The 17,679-nt window shown below is 42.0% G+C and overlaps 1 protein-coding gene across 3 annotated transcripts; it reads left to right on the top strand.

Annotated features, from left to right (window-relative positions):
• The first annotated feature begins 510 nt into the window (after positions 1-510).
• Positions 511-17,679, top strand: ZNF26 (zinc finger protein 26). 3 transcript variants are annotated; one of them, XM_020283030.2, is made up of 5 exons: positions 511-999; positions 7,244-7,446; positions 8,018-8,144; positions 8,405-8,500; positions 15,139-17,679. In XM_020283030.2, the coding sequence occupies exons 2-5, from the start codon at positions 7,429-7,431 to the stop codon at positions 16,488-16,490; spliced, it is 1,593 nt and encodes a 530-aa protein (XP_020138619.1). In that variant the 5' UTR covers positions 511-999; positions 7,244-7,428; the 3' UTR covers positions 16,491-17,679. The 3 variants fall into 3 exon arrangements, with proteins under 3 accessions (XP_020138619.1, XP_012603120.1, XP_012603119.1); XM_012747666.3 differs by lacking the exon at positions 7,244-7,446 and having other exon boundaries at positions 15,142-17,679; XM_012747665.3 differs by lacking the exon at positions 7,244-7,446.

Raw genomic sequence — 17,679 nt, 5'->3', positions numbered from 1 at the left:
AATTAATTTCTTTCTATTTATAGTAGAGATGGGTCTCGTTCTTGCTTAGGCTGGTTTCGAACTCCTGACCTTGAGGAATCCGCCCACCTCAGCCTCCCAGAGAACTAGGATTACAGGCGTGAAACTGCAGCTTTTATCCATATAACGTGTCCTTTCTTGCTGCGCCTTTTGGTCTAAACCCTGTCTTATGTCATATCAAGACCTGGGAGCACGCCCGAGTCCTCTGCTGAGGTCGGACTCTTCCCAGATCTGAGTCTGCTCCGCCGGCTCTGGGGTGCTGGGTGCTTGGGCTCAGTCAACTGAGGGTGCACCGAGCGGGGCTGCGGGAGGAGGAACCCGCAGCCGGCCGCAGAGCTCTCGGCTTGGCTCTCCCGTCAGGCTCCGCCCCCTTCAGGTCTGCGGGCCGCTGGGCCCAGGCCGGAACGAGACGCCTCTCCTAGAGGCTGTGGAAGATGCAGTCCTTTCGGCGCCCTCCCGGCTCATCAGCGCGTGACGCACTTCCGCATGCGCCGCACTCCGTGCCGTAGTCGGCTGTGCGCGTGCGGGGCTGTTTCCGGCTCGGGCTCAGGGAACCCGTCCTGGGCCAGGGGTGTCCTGTCTGAGTCTCTATGGCTGCGGAGGCGCGAAATTAATCTGGCCTAGAGCGTCCTGGGCAGACCGGGAACTTGACCGGCTGAACTCCGCACTGTCGGTCCGGGGCGTGGACGGAGCCAGGCCGGCCTCGGTCCCTCTTGCGTCTGGGCCACGGAACAGTGCAAATCCATCGCTCGGACTCCCGTGCCCAGGTCGGGCAGCCACGCGCGGTTGGTGTCAGGGACGAGCTGAGGAGCCTTGTCCCTGCGAGCAGCTCTGCCCCGGGACTGTCAGGTGCTTGGTGCCGGGACACCGCCCCCTGCACGGTTCTCTCCTCCGCACCCCCGGGGTCATTCACCCACCCCAGGCGGCAAGCACGAAACCCGGCACGGGATGGCGAGTAGGTTCGGGACAGCTTCGTGTTGGGTAAGTAGGGACTTTCTCTCACTTTTTAAAAGCTAACACGGCACAGAGTGGCCATGTTCATCTCTTCAGGGTCACATCCTGAACCTGAACTCGACGTGTTCCTCAGCGGCCCCCCTCCCGCCCCCTCGGTCTCTGGTATTTTGTGTCCAGTGTCCTCTCCTTTGACAGTTGCACTGCACTTCATTGCCACCTGAGAGCCCTGAAGTCTTGAGAGTCCTTGTTAAGAAAATGACCTTCCATCATTTCATGTTTTGTTTGTACGCACAGTTGTTTTTTTACACAGACTATTAGGACTTCACTAAGGCAAAGACCCTCTTCCTTTTTTGTTTCTTTGTCCAAATGCTATTTACTGAGCGTATTTTTGTATGTTGGACACTGGGGCTGGTGCTGGCAAAGATAAATTGTGTATGTCACTTGTTTAAGGGGATCTTTAGTCTGGCATGGAAGGAGAGTAATCAAGTGAACCGTGGCACAATTACAGGTGCTTAGGTAGGGAGAGGAAGCTAGGAGAGGAGCTCGAGGGTCCAAGGAGGAAGCAGCGATCTTGGGGGGAAGGACCGGACCAGTGGATCACCTGGATGAATTGAACCAGAGGGGATAATTCGCAATGATTGATTGCCTAACCCGTTGCGCTTGGTAGGTGGTGGTAACATTTCTTGAGACTAGGAACGCTATTAGAAGAGGTATTCTGGGAAAGTCTTTCTCAAGTGCGGACATGCAGTGCCTATATTTGAGTCAGTTATTCGAGGTGGGGGTTCTAAACCGCAAATATACAGGTTAAAGGCACCTATATTTGCGGAAGCTCAAGGTGTGACCGACTAGAACCCCGTAGAGGACGGAGGAGAGGACTCGGGATAATGACAAGGAAAGGACAGGCGGTGAAGAAGGGCTGGAGTGTTAGAGAAGTGAGAGAAAGGAGGAGTGGATCTCCCCACCCCCACAAGTTTGGGAAAAGAGAGCTTCCTGACGGCCGTGATATGAAATGCCTCGGAGAAATATTTCATGAGACGCAAAGTTACCTGTTGGATTTGGGGACTTACAGGTCTTAGGCACTTTTTCCAGAGCAAAGAGAGTATTGATGATGGTGCTGCTGATAGCTTCCTGAAAGGTAAAGGAGTGCTGCAAAGTGGATTGCGTGAGGCTGTGGAATTGATTAGGAATAGTATAGAATTTTTTGGTGGTCAAATGTGAAAGGACGAATTAAGGTGCCAGAGAGAAGAGATTTCAGTGAGGTGGCCTGAACAATGCAATTAACCACAAAATAAATGTGCCTTTTTATTTTTAAACAATAATTATGCAGAAAGTAAATAATTCTTTTTACAATAGCAATTAAAATACAATAGTGAATTTAAGTGTAGAGTACTTAAATAAATGACATTTTAAAACTATTGAATAATATTAATAGCTACCACTGTTGGCTAAGCACTCTTAAAGCTTTTTTTTTTTTAATTAGTGACATGTGAATGGATTTGCAGGTTTTGCAGGTAATACAATTTATTCTAACACTCAGTAGACTTGGACCAGATTTGCTTAGAGTTAATTCCTTGTACAAGTTAACACAGCCTAAGATTTTTGTGTAGACCTGGGGTCTGTAAACTATGATCTGTGGACTAAATCTGTCCCACCACCTGTTTTTGCACGACATGTGAGCTTAGAATGAGGTTTTCAATTCTAATTAATTACATTCTTTTTTTTTTTTTGAGACAGAGTCTCACTCTGTTGCCCTGGCTAGTGTGCCGTGGCATCAGCCTAGCTCACAGCAACCTCAAACTTCTGGGCTCAAGCGATCCTCCTGCTTCAGCCTCCCGAGTAGCTGGGACTACAGGCATGCACCACCATGCCCGGCTAATTTTTTCTATATCTTTTTAGTTGTCCAGCTAATTTCTTTCTATTTTTTTTTTTGGTTTTTTTTAGTAGAGATGCGGTCTCGCCCTTGCTCAGGCTGGTCTCGAACTCCTGAGCTCAAATGATCTGCCCACCTTGGCTTCCCAGAGTGCTAGGATTATAGGTGTAAGCCACCAAGCCCAGCCAGAATTATATAGATAGGTAGGCTTTCAGAGTGGCTTCTTTCATTTAGTAAAATGCACTTTACTTTCCTCCATATCTTTTCATGGTTTGATAGCACATTTTTTTTTAGCACTGAATAATAAATATTCCATTATATGGATGTACCACATTTTATTCATTCATTTACTGAATGACATCTTGTTTGCTTCCAAGTTTTGGCAGTTATGAATAAAGCTGCTGTAAACATGCATGTGTAGGTTTTTGTGTGGACCTGAGTTTTCAGCTCATGAGGGTAAATACCAAGGTGTGCAATTGCTAGATCTTATAAGAGTATGTTTAGTTTTGTAAAAAGAAAACTGCCAAACTATCTTCCAAGATAGATCTACCATTTTGCATTCCTACCAGCAATAAATGAGAGTCCCTGTTGCTCCACATCCTTACCAGCATTTGGTGGTACACTGTTTTGGATTTTGGCCATTTTTATTTATTTATCTAAAGAGACAGGATCTCACCCTGTCACCCAATCTGGAGTGCAGGGGTGTGACCATAGCTTACTGTAACCTTGAGCTCTTGACCTCAAGTGATCCTCCTGCATAGGCCTCCAAGCATGCTGGGATTATAGATGTGAACCACCATGCCTGGCCCATTTGTAGTTTTAATGATTTCAACTTATTGATTTTTTCTTTTATGGATTGTATCTTTGGTATCATATCTAAAAAGTCATTGCCAAACCCAAGATTATCTAGATTTTTTCCTATGTTATCTTTTAGAAGTTTTATAGTTTCAAGTTTTACATTTAGATCTGTTTTTGTTTGTTTGTTTTTTTGAGACAGAGTCTCACTGTGTTACTCAGACTAGAGTGCTGTGGCATCAGCCTAGCTCACAGCAACCTCAAACTCCTGGGCTCAAGCAATCCTACTGCCTCAGCCTCCCAAGTAGCTGGGACTACAGGATGTGCCACCATGCCCAGCTAATTTTTTCTATATATATTAGTTGGCCAATTAATTTCTTTCTATTTATAGTAGAGACAGGGTCTTGCTCAGGCTGGTTTCGAACTCCTGAGCTCGAGCAATCCGCCCTCCTCGGCCTCCCAGAGTGCTATGATTACAGGCGTGAGCTACTGCATCCGGCCACATTTAGATCTGTTATTGATTGTGAATTAATTTTTGTAAAGGGTGTAAATTCTCTGTTTAGATTCATGTTTTTGCATGTGAATGTCCAGTTCTAGTACCATTTGCTGAAAAGACTCTTCTCCATTGTATCATCTTTGCTCCTTTGACAAATAATCAGTTGATTGTATTTATATGGGTCTATTTCTGGGCTCTGTATTCTGTTCCATTGATCAATTAGTCTAATCTTTCACTTTCTTGATTACTATAGCTTTATAATAAGTCTTGAAGTCAGGTAGTGTCATTCCTCCAACGTATCCTTAAATACTGTGTCGGCTAGTCTGAGTCTGTTTTGTTTTGTTTTGTTTTGTTTTTGAGACAGAGTCTCGCTTTCTTGCCTAGGCTAGAGTGAGTGCCGTGGCGTCAGCCTAGCTCACAGCAACCTCAAACTCCTGGGCTCAAGCGATCCTGCTGCCTCAGCCTCCCGAGTAGCTGGGACTACAGGCACGAGCCACCATGCCCGGCTGATTTTTATATTATATATATTAGTTGGCCAATTAATTTCTTTCTATTTTTATGGTAGAGACGGGGTCTCGCTCAGGCTGGTTTTGAACTCCTGACCTTGAGCAATCCGCCCGCCTCAGCCTCCCAGAGTGCTAGGATTACAGGCGTGAGCCACCGCGCCCGGCCTAGTCTGAGTCTTTTATCTCTCCATATAAACTTTAGAATCAGTTTGCCAGTGTCTACAAAATAACTTGCTGAGATTTTCATTGGGACTGCAATGACTTTTAGGGTGAGAATTTCCAGGCTGTTTGCCATATTAACAGAAAGGGAAATTTTTGTTTTATTCTATTTTTGTCTTACACAGTCACATCCATCTTCTTCAAGAGTTACGTTCCAAAGAGAAATGTGCAAATCCAAATTCATATAAAGGAAAAATAATATTCCACTACATCAACATCTAGGCACATGTGTGTACCCTATGATGGAGTGTATCATCTCTTAACAAGTTTGGAGGAGCTACTTTTCACTGCAGAATTAGAGTAGATGCTGCTTCAGTGAGGACACCAGGGGCAGTGATTTGTTTGATTCAGGGCTACACTGAAAGTGGTCTTGCTTTTACACATGAGTCATACAATCTGTAATTGTCTCATTTTGAGCAAAGCATGTAATTATTTTCTCTGCCTCTAATGTTCTGGCTTGATGTTCCCCACGAGGATTGTCTTGGTTTAGCAGGCAAAACCTGGAGTGGATAGGCAAGAGCATATGTGTGCACCTGGAAGCTTTAGGGAGACCTTCACACCAAGTAGGGTACATAGGAAATGCCTTCAGTTTAATTCCCCTGAGTTAAACTGATGCAAAAATGCAGTTAACTTGCACTAATTTTGTAATTTCAGCTTTCATTTACTTGGCATTTACCTGATACATCTTTTTTCATTCCTTTGTTTTCTAATTTTGTTTTTTCTTTGATTTTATCTCATTAGTTTCAAACTTTCTTAGTTATAATTTAGGTGTGTCTCTTTGAAACAACACATAGCTGTGTTTATTTATCCAATATGTGTATCTCAATGAGGTTGTTTTTTTTTATTGCTTCCTACTAACTATAGTTAATGATCACAATATTTGGAATTATTACTGCCATCATGTTTTCTGTTTTGTATTTTCCATGCTATCTTGTGCTTCTGATTTCCTTTTATTTGTTCATTGAACATGTTCTGTCTCTGTATATTTTTTTCTTTCTTGTTTTGGAAGTTGTACGTTTATCTTCCTCTTTCCTTACATATTTTTAGTGGTTGATTGCCTTTAAGTTGTTCATAGACACACTCAACTTTTTCCTTTAAACCAAAGTCTACAGTTCATATTTTCTTTTCCCAAATGAAAGAAGGTTCTTTATACATTTTCATTTTCTTTCATTCACATCTATTTGCATCATATCCATACCCAAATTGTACCTGACTGTAATTTTAGTTCAAGGCTTTAAGGAAGCACATTTAAACTGTGTTAGAATCAGTATTTAGATTTATCAGTATGTTTTACTGGTTTCAGTTCTCACCATTGTATCCAGCTTCCCATTAATTCCTTCTGTGTTTTTTTTTTTCTTGACATGTGCTTCTCTAGGATGTACATTTTCTAAGTTCATGTATATTTGAAAATGTCTTTTGTTTTTCCTTATTATTACCTTTTTGTTTGGCAGGTATGTGATTTCAGAATCAAAATTATTTTTCCTCAGCACTTTATTTGTCTCTCTCCCACTTTCAGGAAGTGTTCTCTTCTTTTCCTGTTGATGGTTATCAGATGTTCTCCTTATACTTATTTTTAATAGTTTCATTACCATCTGCTTAAATTTGAACCTTTTTTTGGTAACTGATCTTGTCAATTGGTAGGTCCTTCTAATATGATCTCCCATATTTGTCTTCAATCCTGGAAATTTTTTAGCCTGTGTTTCTTCAAATGCTGCCCTATTATCTATTTTATTTATATAAACCTACATTGGCTATTTCTCTCTGAAGGAAAAACATTCCAGGTTTGCTTTGCTGTCTGGCTCTTACCTATTCACCTATCATAGCCATAGCTATTGTTTGAATGTGTCCCCCAAATTTCATGTGTTGGAAACTTTTTTTTTTTTTTCCAGTAATTATTTCTTCACTATATGTGTTGGAAACTTAATCCCCAAATTCATATGTCGATGGTATTTGGAGGTGGAGCCTTTAGTGGGTTATTAGGATTAGATAAGGTCATCAGGGTGGGACCACCATGATGGGATCAGTGGCTTTATGAGGAGAGAAGGAGAGACTTGAGCTATCCTGTTCCCTGTCTCTCACCATGTGACTTTCTGCCATATTATGAGACAGCAAGAAGGCCCTCATCAGATGTTGGTGCCATGCTCGTGGACTTCACAGCCTCCAGAATCTTGAGCTAAAGAAACTTTTTTTTCGTTATGAATTAAACAGTCTCTGATATTATGTTATAGCAACAGAAAATGGACTAAAACAGCCATTTTGTCTATGTCTAAAATATTTGCAGTTCCTTGAATTGACCAGGTTCTACCATTTGTTCTGTGTGATACTTGCTCCTGGTGCAGTGACTGCAGATTATCTCCCAATACATTTTTCTTTGTTCCATAATAGGTTCACCAATTTTTCAACTGGAGTTGAGCACATACAGGAACAGGCTGCATTTCTGAATTTCCTGCTGTTCCCTCCTAGTTGCCATGTTTACTGCTGTTTAGATGAAGATGTGATACCAGAGTCATCTTAGCCCTGGACTACCCAGGGAATGGAAGCCACACAGGTGAAGCAAAAGATTGAAGGTGATGGAGCCCCAAACCAAGGTGATGGAGCCTTTAGACTCCTACTAGTAGAAGAAGGATAAACTCTCTTGTTTAACCCATTGCTATTTTTCTGTCCTGTTGTTCACAGTTTAACCTCCTTCTAAACACCTTCTGAATTGCCCTTTCACCTCATCTTGGGGAACACATCATGAATCTTCTGTAACACTGCTCAAGTGAATCTCTATAGAGCCAAATTTGGCACCCTTATTTAGAATTATTCTCTTTGTTTCTGTGTAAAATATAGCCTTGATATGTTTTTATAAAAAACTCAGAAGACCTTATTTCATTTGCATATCTAAATGTTTGTTTCCCTCTACAAGATTGAAAGCTTCTCAAGGACAGGATTGGATTTTATTCATCCTGAAATCTTCAGGATCCAAAAGAGTTTGTGGTACATAGAGGCTCAATGTTTGGTTGATTGATTAATTTTTTATTTTCTCACAAAGTAAATGTTGAACTAGGCACAGAAGAGAACCTGTGGAGGAAGATTCTCCTTTCCTAGTTCCTCTACATCTTTCCCATGTCACCTAATGTAATTGTATCCGATTGAATGGGGTGTGTATTATTACAGGGATTATTGTCATTCATGGATGTATCTGTGGAGTTCACCTCAGACGAATGGCAGCTACTGGATTCTACACAGAAGTACCTATACAGGGACGTGACATTGGAAAACTATAGCAACCTAATATCGGTGGGTAAGTGCAGCATCTCTATTTGACTTAAGTTGCGAGTCATAAATTGCCATCCCTTTTTCTTTTGTTGATCTATTCTGGGATCTCTGAAGTGCTTAGTGATTATGAACTTGAACTTTGGAGGTCAAATGTTCTTAGTCCCTATTTGGCCCTTACCTCCTAATTCTAATCTCTCCCCAAGTGCAAATGAGCAGTTTTGTTTTTTAGCTTCTGTGTGGTCCCTGACAGCTTGGTCCACATCCTTTGTGATTTTCCATTAACAGGGTATCATGGCACCAAACCCGATTTAATCTTCAAATTGGAGCAAGGGGAAGAGCCATGGAAAGTAAACGCCAAGATTTCCAGCCAGAGCTGTCCAGGTGGGTGAGTGAGAACCAGGAAGGTGGGAGGTGGGGGTGACCTGTGGTTCCTTGAGGAGTTAGTACTTGCAGGGCATGTCATTCTTTGCGTTTTGGGGCTCTCCTTCCTCCATTGTCTTTGAGAGGTGGGATGCCCTTTTTCTCTAAACTCTGCTCATGATTTGCTTTCTGGGATAGTTTCCCTCCTTCCAACGGTCATGGTCTGCATTGGGCATGGGGCCTTCAGAGGTTTCTTTTCCCCTCATATGGGGTGACTCATGCCCTTCTGATAAGCTAACTTCAGCTTCCTCTTTTGCCTTCCACAGTTAAGTGCCTTATGTTTTACCCATTCTTAAACCTGGTCTCTGCTATATGCATGAGTGAATTTACACAGGTCACCCCCACCTCCCACCTTCCTGGTTCTCACTCACCCACCTGGACAGCTTTATACTTACTTTTTGAGTTTCCACAGGGATTTGTTTCCCAAATGTGGCTGTCCTCTCCTATGTTGAAAGTATTGAAAGGCTTTTCTAGTCTGAAGATTTAAGCTGTTTTTCCCTTTGATGTTGTGATATCAAAATTGTCATCCTCCTACTCTTTTCTTTTGCACTTCAGTCCTTGGTATTATATTCTTTTAGGATAGCTCCCTCTGCTCTCCTGTACTTTCTCAAACTTCATTCTCAGGATCAGAAATGGGAAGGAACTTCCTTGTAAAATTACCATTCTTCTTCAGTTTCCCCACTTTTAATTTGTGTGTGTGTGTGTGTGTGAAACAGGGTCTTGCTCTGTTGCCCAGGCTAGAATGTAGTGCTGTGATCATAGTTCACTGCAGTCTTGAACACCTGGGTTCAACTGATGCTCCCACTTCAGCCTCCCCAGTAGCTAGGACTACAGATGTGCACCACTGTGCCTGGCTATTTTTTTTTTTTTCCTGTGATATAAAGTCTGGCTCTGTCACCCCAGCTAGAGTGCAGTGGTGTCATCATAGCTCACTGCCACCTCAAACTCCTGGACTGAAGTGATCCTTTTGCCTCAGCTTCCCAAGTAGCTGAGGCTATAGGCACACCACCATGCCAGGCTAATTCTTCTATTTTTTGTAGAGATGGGGGTTTCACTTTGCTCAGATTCGTCTTAAACTCCTGGCCTCAGTGAATCCTCCCACCTCAGCTTCCCAGAGTGCTGGGATTATAGACGTGTGCAACCATACCTGGTCGGTTTCCCTGTTTTTATTACTATTCTTTTTTTTTTTTGAGACAGTCTCAATCTGTTGCCTGGGCTAGAGTGCCTTGGTGTCAGCCTAGCTCACAGCAACGTCAAACTCCTGGGCTCAAGCAATCCTCCTGCCTCAGCCTCCCGAGTAGCTGGGACTACAGGCATGCGCCACCATGCGCGGCTAACTTTTTCTATATATATTAGTTGGCCAATTAATTTCTTTCTATTTATAATAGAGATGGGGTCTCGCTCTTGCTCAGGCTGGTTTCAAACTCCTGACCCCAAGCAATCCGCCCGCCTCAGCCTCCCAGAGTGCTAGGATTACAGGCGTGAGCCACCGCGCTAATTTTTTTTCTATATATATTTTTCAGTTGTTCAGCTAATTTCTTTGTATTTTTTTAGTAGAAACGGAGTCTTGCTGTTGCTTGGGCTGGTCTCGTCGAACTGCTAAGCTCAAACGATCCTCCCGCCTCAGCCTCCAAGAGTGCTAGGATTACAGGCATGAGCTACCATACCTGGCCTATTATTACTCTGAATTGCACTTCTAGTCCGGTATCCTGGCCTCTGTGGTCTCACATTCGATATCCTGTCTTCTTCCTCCTTTGCTAATCTTGCTACTACTTCTGTTCCTGTTAGTATTCTATCCTTTGAAAAATGTCTTATAGGTCTTGTCTCCTCATTTTTCATCCAGATTCGATCAGTGTTCTCCCATGGTTTGATAGCTCAAATTCTTAGTCATATGGGAGAACTGTTGTTTTCTCTTTACCTATTGCTGCTGGACTTGTTTTCATTAGCATCCTATCACTAGTCTGAGAAAATAAGCAAGTATGAGTAAACCAATAAGGAATTTTTAGTCTCTAGAGACCAGTAGTCTGCTGTAGGCCATCTCCACAGTGGCTTTATTCAGAAGTTTGGTGATGTCAGGAATGCAGCTTCCACATATCTCTGCTTTTGTCATTACAGTTTTCCTCCATAAAATCTATTTAGTATAATCTGGTAAGTTTCTCAGTGCCAGACATCACATGCAGACCTGGTAGTAACTGCTGGAACAAGTCCTGTTTCTTTCTGAAAAATCCCTTTCATTAGTGCCCAAAGTCTTTTCCAGAAGGCTGCCAGCATGTTTCCTTGAAATCCACATGCCAGTGCCTACCCCAGTCATGGTGTGGGTGACAAGGTGGATTTTGGGAGTGGCACCTGCTCCCATGGACAAGGGAAGAATGGATCTTCTCACCCAGTCAGCTGCTGCCTGGAAGGAAGAGATGGGGCTGGATTAGGCAGAGAGCAGTGTATTCTGGTCCCATTTTGACAGGCATATCATACAGCCTGCCCTCTGTCCAACAGCACATCTTCAAAAATGTTTATGTTGACATGAAATATGATCATCCTTTTCCACAAGGAAGAATCCAAGTTCAAGTCCAGGATTTCTTGAGATGTGTGCAGTGCTGTCCAGACAGGTATGAGTGAAGCCCTCATGATCTGTCTATTCCAAACATACCCAAGCAGTAGAGAAGGAACCAGGAAATTATAAGTAAAACTCCTCTTTTCAAAAAGGAAGGGTAGAAGACAATAACTATCGTTGGTCCATTGCACACTTCATCTCCTTTAGAAAAATATTAGATAGGTCTTTTTTGGCCGAGCCTTGCTGCGATTTCAATGATTAACCAAATTCAGAGCTCCTGGTACTGTACTTCAAGAGGATCTTCCTTTCTTTTGTCCTTTGTGGCCCACTGAGATAAAGGGAGAGAAAGCCATTCTGTGGGCTACTTATGTGGTTTCAAGGGCAGCCCACTTCTATTGTAGTTGAGTTTTTGAGTACTCAGTGTTGAAGAATCACAGACCATTACCACACAAGGCTTGAGTGCCCTTCAAAACATAGGCTTCCGGTCCGTTTTTTGTGGGGGTTTGTTGTCGTTGTTGTTTTCTGATTCACACATTGACTGCCTTGTGAGTTGTATTTAACTCAGACTAGTTTGGAGCCAAGGGCCTCATGAAGCAAAACCCTAAAGTTGGTTTGTGAAAATCTTATTTGTTGATGTTCTTATTGTTACAATTACTATTGACAGTTTAATTCTAAAAATGTGGATTGTGTTGCATAAAACTCAGGTAGAGAAAACAAAAAATTGAAAGGATTGTTTTGTTTTAATAAAACACCATGGCCCCAGGGAAATTTTTTTTTTTTTTTTTTGTAGTGTGGCAGTCAGTGTGTTAGTTCTGTTAAGCCAATAACAACAACCAAAAATTGTCTAGACTCTGTCTTTAAACCCAGGAATTCCTCTCTTCTAGCCATTGGTCTTAATCTCACCTCCACCCTTGAGTGTAGTGGCCTCACTTTCAAGCACAGACCATACGGAGTCTTTCCACTGCTATTGGGATGAAAATGTTTAGCACGAGGCACTAAGCAAGTAGAAGGCTAACACAGCTCCTGGCATGGTAATCTTGTAGGACTGTGCCCAATGAGAATTGTCCAGACCCCGTGTCTGCTTATTATTGATCATTGTAGCACCATTTCAGCCTTATAGATGAATTTCCCCTTCTCTTCATCTGCCCGACCTTAAATGTAGTATTCTCCAGGGATGTTTTGATATCTTTTTTCATTGCACTTGTTCTCTGGGTGGTCACATTCATCATATTAATACCTTTCATATGCCGTTGACTATCACCGAGTGCTGAACGTGGCTCTGACTGCCTACTTACTTTCTCCATTTAGACGTTTAACTGAGATCTCAAATGTAGCAATATCCAAAACAAAGTCCTTCATTTTCCTCCCAACATGTTTCTCTCCCTGTGTTTTCTTTTCTTTTTGAGACAGAGTCTCACTGTGTTGCCCAGGCTAGAGTGCCGTGGCATCAGCCTAGCTCACAGCAACCCCAATCTCCTGGGCTCAAGCAATCTTTCTGCTTCAACCTCCCGAGTAGCTGGGACTACAGGCTTGCACTACCATGCCCAGCTAATTTTTTCTATATATTTTTAGTTAGCCAATTAATTTCTTTCTATTTTTAGTAGAGACAGGGTCTCACTCTTGCTCAGGCTAGTTTTTAACTCCAGACCTTGAGCCATCCACCCACCTCTGCCTCCCAAAGTGCTAGGATTATAGACGTGTGCCACAGAGGCCAGCCTCTCCCTGTGTTTTCTGTCTCTTGGTGTTCAAGCTGTTATATGCTATTAATTCCTTCCCTTTTCTCAGCTCCCACATCCAGTCCCTCAGTAAATTCTCTTATTTCTCTGTGAAAATATGTTCCAGCTTTCATTAACTCCAGAAGAGTAGTACAAACCATTATTATTTTATCCTGATCCGCTACAATAGCTTTCTTATTTTCTTTTTAATTTTTTTTTTTAAAACCAGTCAAATTTAGCAGTGGGGGGTTGAATACCAACTTTAGTAACACTAATGTTAATAAGTTCTGATAACCCACTACCATCAGACCAGCCTACAATAGCTTTCTAATGTGTCTCTCTGCCCTTTTCTATTTACGTAACAGCCAAACTGATCTTTTAAAAGCAGAAGACTACTGGATATCTCCTCTAATTAAAAATCTTTGGATAAAATGAATATTTTTTTGCCATAGCCTTGCATAGTTGGTTTCTGTGTTCACTCTATTCACTCAGCGGGTTTTAGCTATTCTGGCCTTTTACTATTTCATAAACCACGTCAAGCAGTACCCTCCAGAAATTTATAAGTGGTATTCCTTCTGTTTGGAGTGTTAAGTTTTCTTACAGCTCCTTAATTCTCATATTTAATGTCTCATTGTCACCCTACCTAAGTGTCATGCTCTAGTTATTCTATATCCTATGAATTCACTTTTTTTTTTTTTTTGAGACAGAGTCTCGCTTTGTTGTCCAGGCTAGAGTGAGTGCCGTGGCGTCAGCCTAGCTCACAGCAACCTCAAACTCCTGGGCTCAAGCGATCCTCCTGCCTCAGCCTCCCGAGTAGCTGGGACTACAGGCATGTGCCACCATGCCCGGCTAATTTTTTTATATATATATCAGTTGGCCAATTAATTTCTTTCTATTTTTATAGTAGAGACGGGTCTCGCTCTTGCTCAGGCTGGTTTTGAACTCCTGACCTTGAGCAATCCGCCCGCCTCGGCCTCCCAAGAGCTAGGATTACAGGCGTGAGCCACAGCGCCCGGCCTGAATTCACTTTTAATTAAGCAAAATCTTGCATTAAAAAATTCAGATAATCTTAGCACTCTGGGAGGCCTAGGTGGGCAGATTGCTCGAGGTCAGGAGTTCTAAACCAGCCTGAGCAAGAGCGAGACCCCGTCTCTACTATAAATAGAAAAATTAATTGGTCAGCTAATATATATAGAAAAAATTAGCTGGGCATGGTGGCGCATACCTGTCGTCCCAGCTACTCGGGAGGCTGAGGCAGATGGATCACTTGAGCCCAGGAGTTTGAGGTTACTGTGAGCTAGGCTGACACCACAGCACTCACTCTAGGCTGGCGAACAAAGCGAGAATCTGTCTCAAAAAAAAAAAACAGCCGGGCGCGGTGGCTCACGCCTGTAATCCTAACACTCTGGGAGGCCGAGGCGGGCGGATTGCTAGAGGTCAGGAGTTCGAAACCAGCCTGAGCAAGAGCGAGACCCCGTCTCTACTATAAATAGAAAGAAATTAATTGGCCAACTAATATATATAGAAAAAATTAGCCAGGCATGGTGGCACATGCCTATAGTCCCAGCTACTCGGGAGGCTGAGGCAGAAGGATTGCTTGAGCCCAGGAGTTTGAGGTTGCTGTGAGCTAGGCTGACGCCACGACACTCACTCTAGCCTGGGCAAGAAAGCGAGACTCTGTCTCAAAAAAAAACAACAAAAAAAACCCTGAGATATAAAATAATTGACAGTTGGTTCCTTAAGTGTAGGCTAAAAATTTTAAACCTCCAATTTAAATCCCCCCCCCTTTTTTTTTTGAGACAGAGTCTTACTTTGTTTCCCAGGCTAGAGTGAGTGCTGTGGCATCAGCCTAGCTCACAGCAACTTCAATATCCTGGGCTCAAGCGATCCTACTGCCTAAGCCTCCCGAGTAGCTGGGACTACAGCATGCCTGGCTAATTTTTTGTATATATATTTTTAGTTGGTCAATTAATTTCTTTCTATTTTTAGTAGAGATGGGGTCTCACTCAGGCTGGTTTCGAGCTCCTGACCTTGGGCAATCCACCCACCTTGGCCTCCCAGAGTGCTAGGATTACAGGTGTGAGCCACCATGCCTGGCCTTAAAAACCATTTTTGATTACAGCTAATTTGTTATCAATTTTGTGAGGAGACCTGTTGTGGTTTTGTCTGATTCAGTTCCTTCACCCCTATGCTTGTCCAATATGTCTTTTGAACTAGTGTCATAGTCTTGTTACCGACAGAGACTCATTACTTGGCAGTTCTAAAGCTCTTTAATTCCATGTCAAGTTCATGTTATGATTTGAAAAGTATGTTTTATTTTGTTTTTTTTCTAGAAGGCTGGGGAGAATGGTACCAGAAAAATCAAGATGAGCTTGAAAGCATTGAGAGAAGCTATGCTTGTAATGTGTTTGGAAAACTTCATCTCAGCAAAACCCATGTGTCTTCAAAAGAAAGACTCCATAAGTATAACACGCATGAAAAAAGTTTGACACAAAACTCAGGTTCAATCAGAAGCTATATAAGAAAGAATCCTGATAAGTTCTATGGTTATGAAGAACCATATTTTCTTAAGCATCAAAGAGCTCGTAGCATAGAAAAAAACTGTGTGTGTAGTGAATGTGGGAAGGCTTTTCGTTGTAAATCACAGCTCATTGTACATCTTAGAAGTCATACAGGGGAGAGACCTTATGAATGCACTAAATGTGAAAGAGCCTTCAGTGCCAAGTCAAACCTTAATGCTCATCAGAGAGTTCATACAGGAGAAAAACCCTACTCGTGTAGTGAATGTGAGAAAGTCTTTTCTTTCAGGTCACAGCTCATCGTCCATCAGGAAATTCACACAGGAGGGAAGCCCTATGGTTGCAGTGAATGTGGGAAAGCATACAGTTGGAAATCACAGCTGATTTTACACCAGAGAAGTCATACAGGTGTCAAACCGTATGAATGTAGTGAATGTGGGAAGGCCTTCAGTTTGAAGTCACCATTTGTTGTACACCAGAGAACTCACACAGGGGTGAAACCCCATAAATGCAATGAATGTGGGAAAGCCTTTAGGAGTAAATCCTACCTCCTCGTTCACATCAGAATGCATACAGGAGAGAAACCCTATCAATGCAGTGATTGTGGGAAAGCCTTCAATATGAAGACACAACTCATTGTGCATCAGGGAGTTCACACAGGAAATAATCCATATCAGTGCAGTGAATGTGGGAAAGCCTTTGGTAGAAAGGAACAGCTCACGGCACATCTGAGAGCTCACGCAGGAGAGAAACCATACGGATGCAGTGAGTGTGGGAAGGCTTTTAGCAGCAAGTCGTACCTTGTTATACATAGGAGAACACACACAGGAGAAAGACCCTATGAATGCAGTTTGTGTGAGAGAGCCTTTTGTGGGAAATCACAGCTAATTATACATCAAAGAACTCACTCAACAGAAAAGCCCTATGAATGCAATGAATGTGAAAAAGCCTATCCTAGGAAAGCATCCCTTCGGATACACCAGAAAACTCATTCTGGAGAGAAACCTTTTAAATGCAGTGAGTGTGGGAAAGCCTTCACTCAGAAGTCATCTCTTGGTGAACATCGAAGAGTTCACACTGGAGAGAAACCATGGAAATGCTCTGAATGTGGAAAATCCTTCTGTTGGAATTCAGGCCTTCGTGTACATCGGAAAACTCACAAATGAGAAATCAAAGTGATGAAGTAAATGTGAGAAGCTTTATCACAGAGGCTGATGCTCAGGAGATTTCAGATGATAATATAGACAGGGTTTATAAACAGGAGGTACTAAAAATGCATTCATGTCAAAAAAGTCATATAGGAGAGAAACCAATCATATTTGGAGTGAGTTTGCAAAAGCTTTCAGAAATAAGTCACAAATCTTTGTAGACAAGAGAATAATTGAAGGAATGAGGAGCAGTAAATGTACCAAATGTAGTAGCATCATTATGAACATTCAGAGAATTCATGCTGAGAACACCTTATAAATTTAACAAATCAAGAAAGCATTTCCCCATAGAATGTTTTACATTGAAAGTCACATTCCAGATTTAAAGCTGAAGTGAAGAAAATCTCAATTATAAATAGTAAGCTTTTTCTTGTTGAAGTATCAAGTTGTTTTTTGTTTTATTTTAACATGTAAATAAAATGATGGTCAGGAAAAATTCAAGGAACATATTCTGAAAGTTAAGTGATATTTAGTGTGACTTTCTGAGTTAACATTGAAAAGCATTTTTAAAAATTTTGGTATTTTATTTTTTAATGTAACTTGTTCTATATACATATTTGTTAGTTTGTGGAATAACATCCTCCATATTCTCCATGTTAAATGCTAAATATTAACATTGCTATTTATTAGCAATATAACTAAAATAATGTGGCTTATAAAATGAAAAGATGCAGTTCTCACTCCAAGTTTACTTATTCAGTAGTCTATGTAAGCAGGTCTGGCAGTTGTTATAGGGCTATTGCTTAAGAGAAGTCATCATAATGAACATTTATTATATTTTAGCAGTTTAGTGTCTGTTCTCCATTGGTTTATGTGAGCACCCTTGTGTTCTCTGGAGGAATACCTCCCCTCTCTTGGGTGCTTCCTTGTGGCAGTGTCTTTCAGGTAGCCCTTCTACTCACCACAGTAAGTATTATACACATTGCTGAATATTGGTAACCTCTTTTTCAGGATTTTGAGCCTGTAATTCAGTCACACATAAACCAGAAAGGAATTGTGGGAACCCACTTATTCTTGTCCCAGAATTCTGTTGAGCGCATCAATTAATTCCCAGAATAACTTTGGATACTATCCCTTTTTGAACCTGGCTTGCTGGCCTTCTGTGTGCTTCCTCATATCTTCTCAATAAAACTGTTTTTGTTTTTTA

The sequence above is a fragment of the Microcebus murinus genome, chromosome 22 (assembly GCF_040939455.1).
Source record: "Microcebus murinus isolate Inina chromosome 22, M.murinus_Inina_mat1.0, whole genome shotgun sequence".
Taxonomy (NCBI): Eukaryota; Metazoa; Chordata; class Mammalia; order Primates; family Cheirogaleidae; genus Microcebus; species Microcebus murinus.
This window is presented reverse-complemented; position numbering and strand designations above follow the sequence as displayed.

What these genes read in the sequence shown, in the direction of transcription:
- ZNF26 (XM_012747665.3), top strand. Translation starts at nt 967, where the DNA reads ATGGCGAGTAGGTTCGGGACAGCTTCGTGTTGG. An exon ending in TCGGGACAGCTTCGTGTTGG is followed by an intron (nt 1,000 to 8,017) that starts GTAAGTAGGGAC and finishes GTATTATTACAG; the next exon opens with GGATTATTGTCATTCATGGA. An exon ending in TTCCAGCCAGAGCTGTCCAG is followed by an intron (nt 8,501 to 15,138) that starts GTGGGTGAGTGA and finishes TTTTTTTTCTAG; the next exon opens with AAGGCTGGGGAGAATGGTAC.